Source organism: Asparagus officinalis, chromosome 8, assembly GCF_001876935.1.
Source record: "Asparagus officinalis chromosome 8, Aspof.V1, whole genome shotgun sequence".
Lineage (NCBI taxonomy): Eukaryota > Viridiplantae > Streptophyta > Magnoliopsida > Asparagales > Asparagaceae > Asparagus > Asparagus officinalis.
In genome coordinates, this window is record NC_033801.1 from 42,260,316 (window position 1) to 42,262,743 (window position 2,428).

General features: G+C 38.6%; 1 protein-coding gene across 1 annotated transcript; it reads right to left on the reverse strand.

Moving 5' to 3' along the window:
- Positions 1,075-1,699, reverse strand: LOC109822848. The gene has a single exon (XM_020389109.1). It carries the CDS (start codon positions 1,673-1,675, stop codon positions 1,268-1,270), a length of 408 nt encoding a protein of 135 aa, XP_020244698.1. The 5' UTR covers positions 1,676-1,699; the 3' UTR covers positions 1,075-1,267.

Sequence of the window (2,428 nt, forward strand, 5' to 3'; positions counted from 1 at the left end):
CGGGCTTGTTCATGTTCCGATTCCCTTGTATTTTGGGAAGCGGGGCGTGACAGGGATGAAGCGCGATATTAGATCTTTGACTTGAATGCGTAAAGGGCTTCAATCCAAATTCCGCCAACCTCCATTAGATATCATCGTGAAGGTGTAATTCCATCCAACCTCCAACAAAGGATCTTTGTGTAGGATCCCTAACAAGTAAACACAAACACTCGACAAACAAATGTTAGGAATTGTTTATTAATCATTAAAACTAGATTAGACAGTAGGCTCATAAACATAAAACCTAACAGTACTGGTTTAAGTGGGAGTATTAAAAGGGGTATTTTGAGGTTTTTACCATGTTTGTGTATAAATACAAGTGCTCTACCTTCTGTATTTTGGAAATTAGGTTTAAAGGCAATAACAAAAAGATAATTAGGTTTAAGAATACAAGCAATAGTGATTGTGTTTATAGGTAAAGTTGAGTAAACAAATAGGGCTAGAAATAACAACCCCCCACCCCAAAAAAAAAAACCATTTTGTTTGGCTATAAAGCCCATTAAAATAGTATCGATTCTAGCCCATTTAGAGGTCGTTTGGTCGGAGCAAAAAAATAAGAGGAAAATGATTTCCTTGTTTGCCTTCTTTTTCCCCCTCTTCTCATCACGCCTTTGGTAATCTAGGCCCCTAGGAGGGAGCGACAAAGTTTTACTACGTGACCTACTGAGCCACCCTAATTTTCTTGTTTTCTGTAAACATGATTTCAATCCATGTTTCTGTTTCTATTATTTCTTTGGAAAAGAAAAAGAAAAAATATCCCCTCTAAAAGTGGAAAAAATAACTCGCTAATCTAAGAGCGAGATATCTAGATAGAAAAATAATTTAACTGCAGTCTTCTGAAGCTCATATACTAGGTGAGTGAGATAATTCATTTTTTGCCATTGCTTAGATCTTCAGCGATATCATATCATCCTATCTCATATCTACTAGTAACAATTAAGTCCCTAATCAATTAACTTAATAAGAAAATATTAGATAATTAACTAATAAAAAGTCAAATTATCACTCTACAAACAAACAGATACATGTCTCATTCAGCATGATGGTCATTCAACTTTTGATCACAAATTGGAGAAGGTACGGCATAGTTAACATCAAGCTAGAAGAGCTCAACCAAGGATGTTTCTCTTTCTTCTCCATATACATATACAAATGAACCGAACAACAATATTAACAAAGTCTCTCGATACAAGTTAGACGTCTCTATATGAATCCTTCTGTTCAGTTCCTAACCCATCAAGCGCCCAACCTTCCCCTTCTCCATGACGGCAACGCTTCTACTCCTCGGATATACGGCCTCATCCTCGAACTCACGGTCCTCCTCGATCCTCCCAATTCCGATCCCCACCGCCACGCTCTGGCTCCTCGGCACCACGGCCAGATCCTTCGATCTTTTAGACGCAGCCCGTATCAGGTCCCGGATATCATCCTCCCCCGAACCAGTTCTGTTGTAGAACCCGTGGCTCTGACTTCGAGGCACAGACGACGCCACGACTCTGCCCCGCTGGGCCCGGCTGGCGTAGTTGGTCATCGTGTTGACGTACTTGTCTCTGGCCCGGACTAGGGCCCGGAACGGAGCCATAATATAGTGCCCCAACTTCTCTGTAGGCTTGGGCTCGCTGCTCTTCTTGCCCATTGTCAGAAGATTTTGAGAATGCAAATTGATGGTGCAAGAATTTGAATGTGTTATTTGAATTTATAGGGGGAATTAATAGAACTACGTGTAGATATAAGAATTTGATAGAGAAAGTCAGAAATGGACTCGTTCAATGTGAGCATTAAACGGGTCCGAGATAAGGACAGGGATAGAGAGAATCAGGCTATGATTGGGAGTGTTTAGGAGAAACTCTAATTTGTTGTTTGAATAATTAGCTTGCCATTGAGTTATGGTCAATATTTTCTTAAAAAAATAGGCAGAATTTTTCCACTTGTTGATTACAAAACATATATATATTTCTTTAGAAAAGAGATATTGTTCGTCATTCCATGGAATGATGAAGAAAAATTCTGTACATCCGTAAAAAATGGCTGAAAGCGAAAATTGCTCAATTTAATAATAGACTTGTCACTTCTAACTGTTTTCCCCCTCTCAAGAAAGAGAGAAGAGTCACCCCAACAAGAGAAGGAGGAGTGTTGTTGGGTCCAGAGAGATTAATATGTCAATTTGAATAGTAGCATATATAGCCACAGTTTATTTGAATTTTTATATGATTTGAAGGATAAATTGATTGATAACATGACAATATCATAGCAATCTAGATTTACGTTCCAAGGAGCACGTACGTACATAGGGATTTTAAAAGTGATATGATGCATGAATCTATATTAAGGATGTGAGATGGGAAACGAGATTCAGAAAGATGATGGAATAGCATTTGATATTTGAGAT

Excerpts from the sequence above, each read along its gene's own strand:
- LOC109822848 (XM_020389109.1), bottom strand. The coding sequence starts at position 1,675 with ATGGGCAAGAAGAGCAGCGAGCCCAAGCCTACAGAGAAGTTGGGGCAC.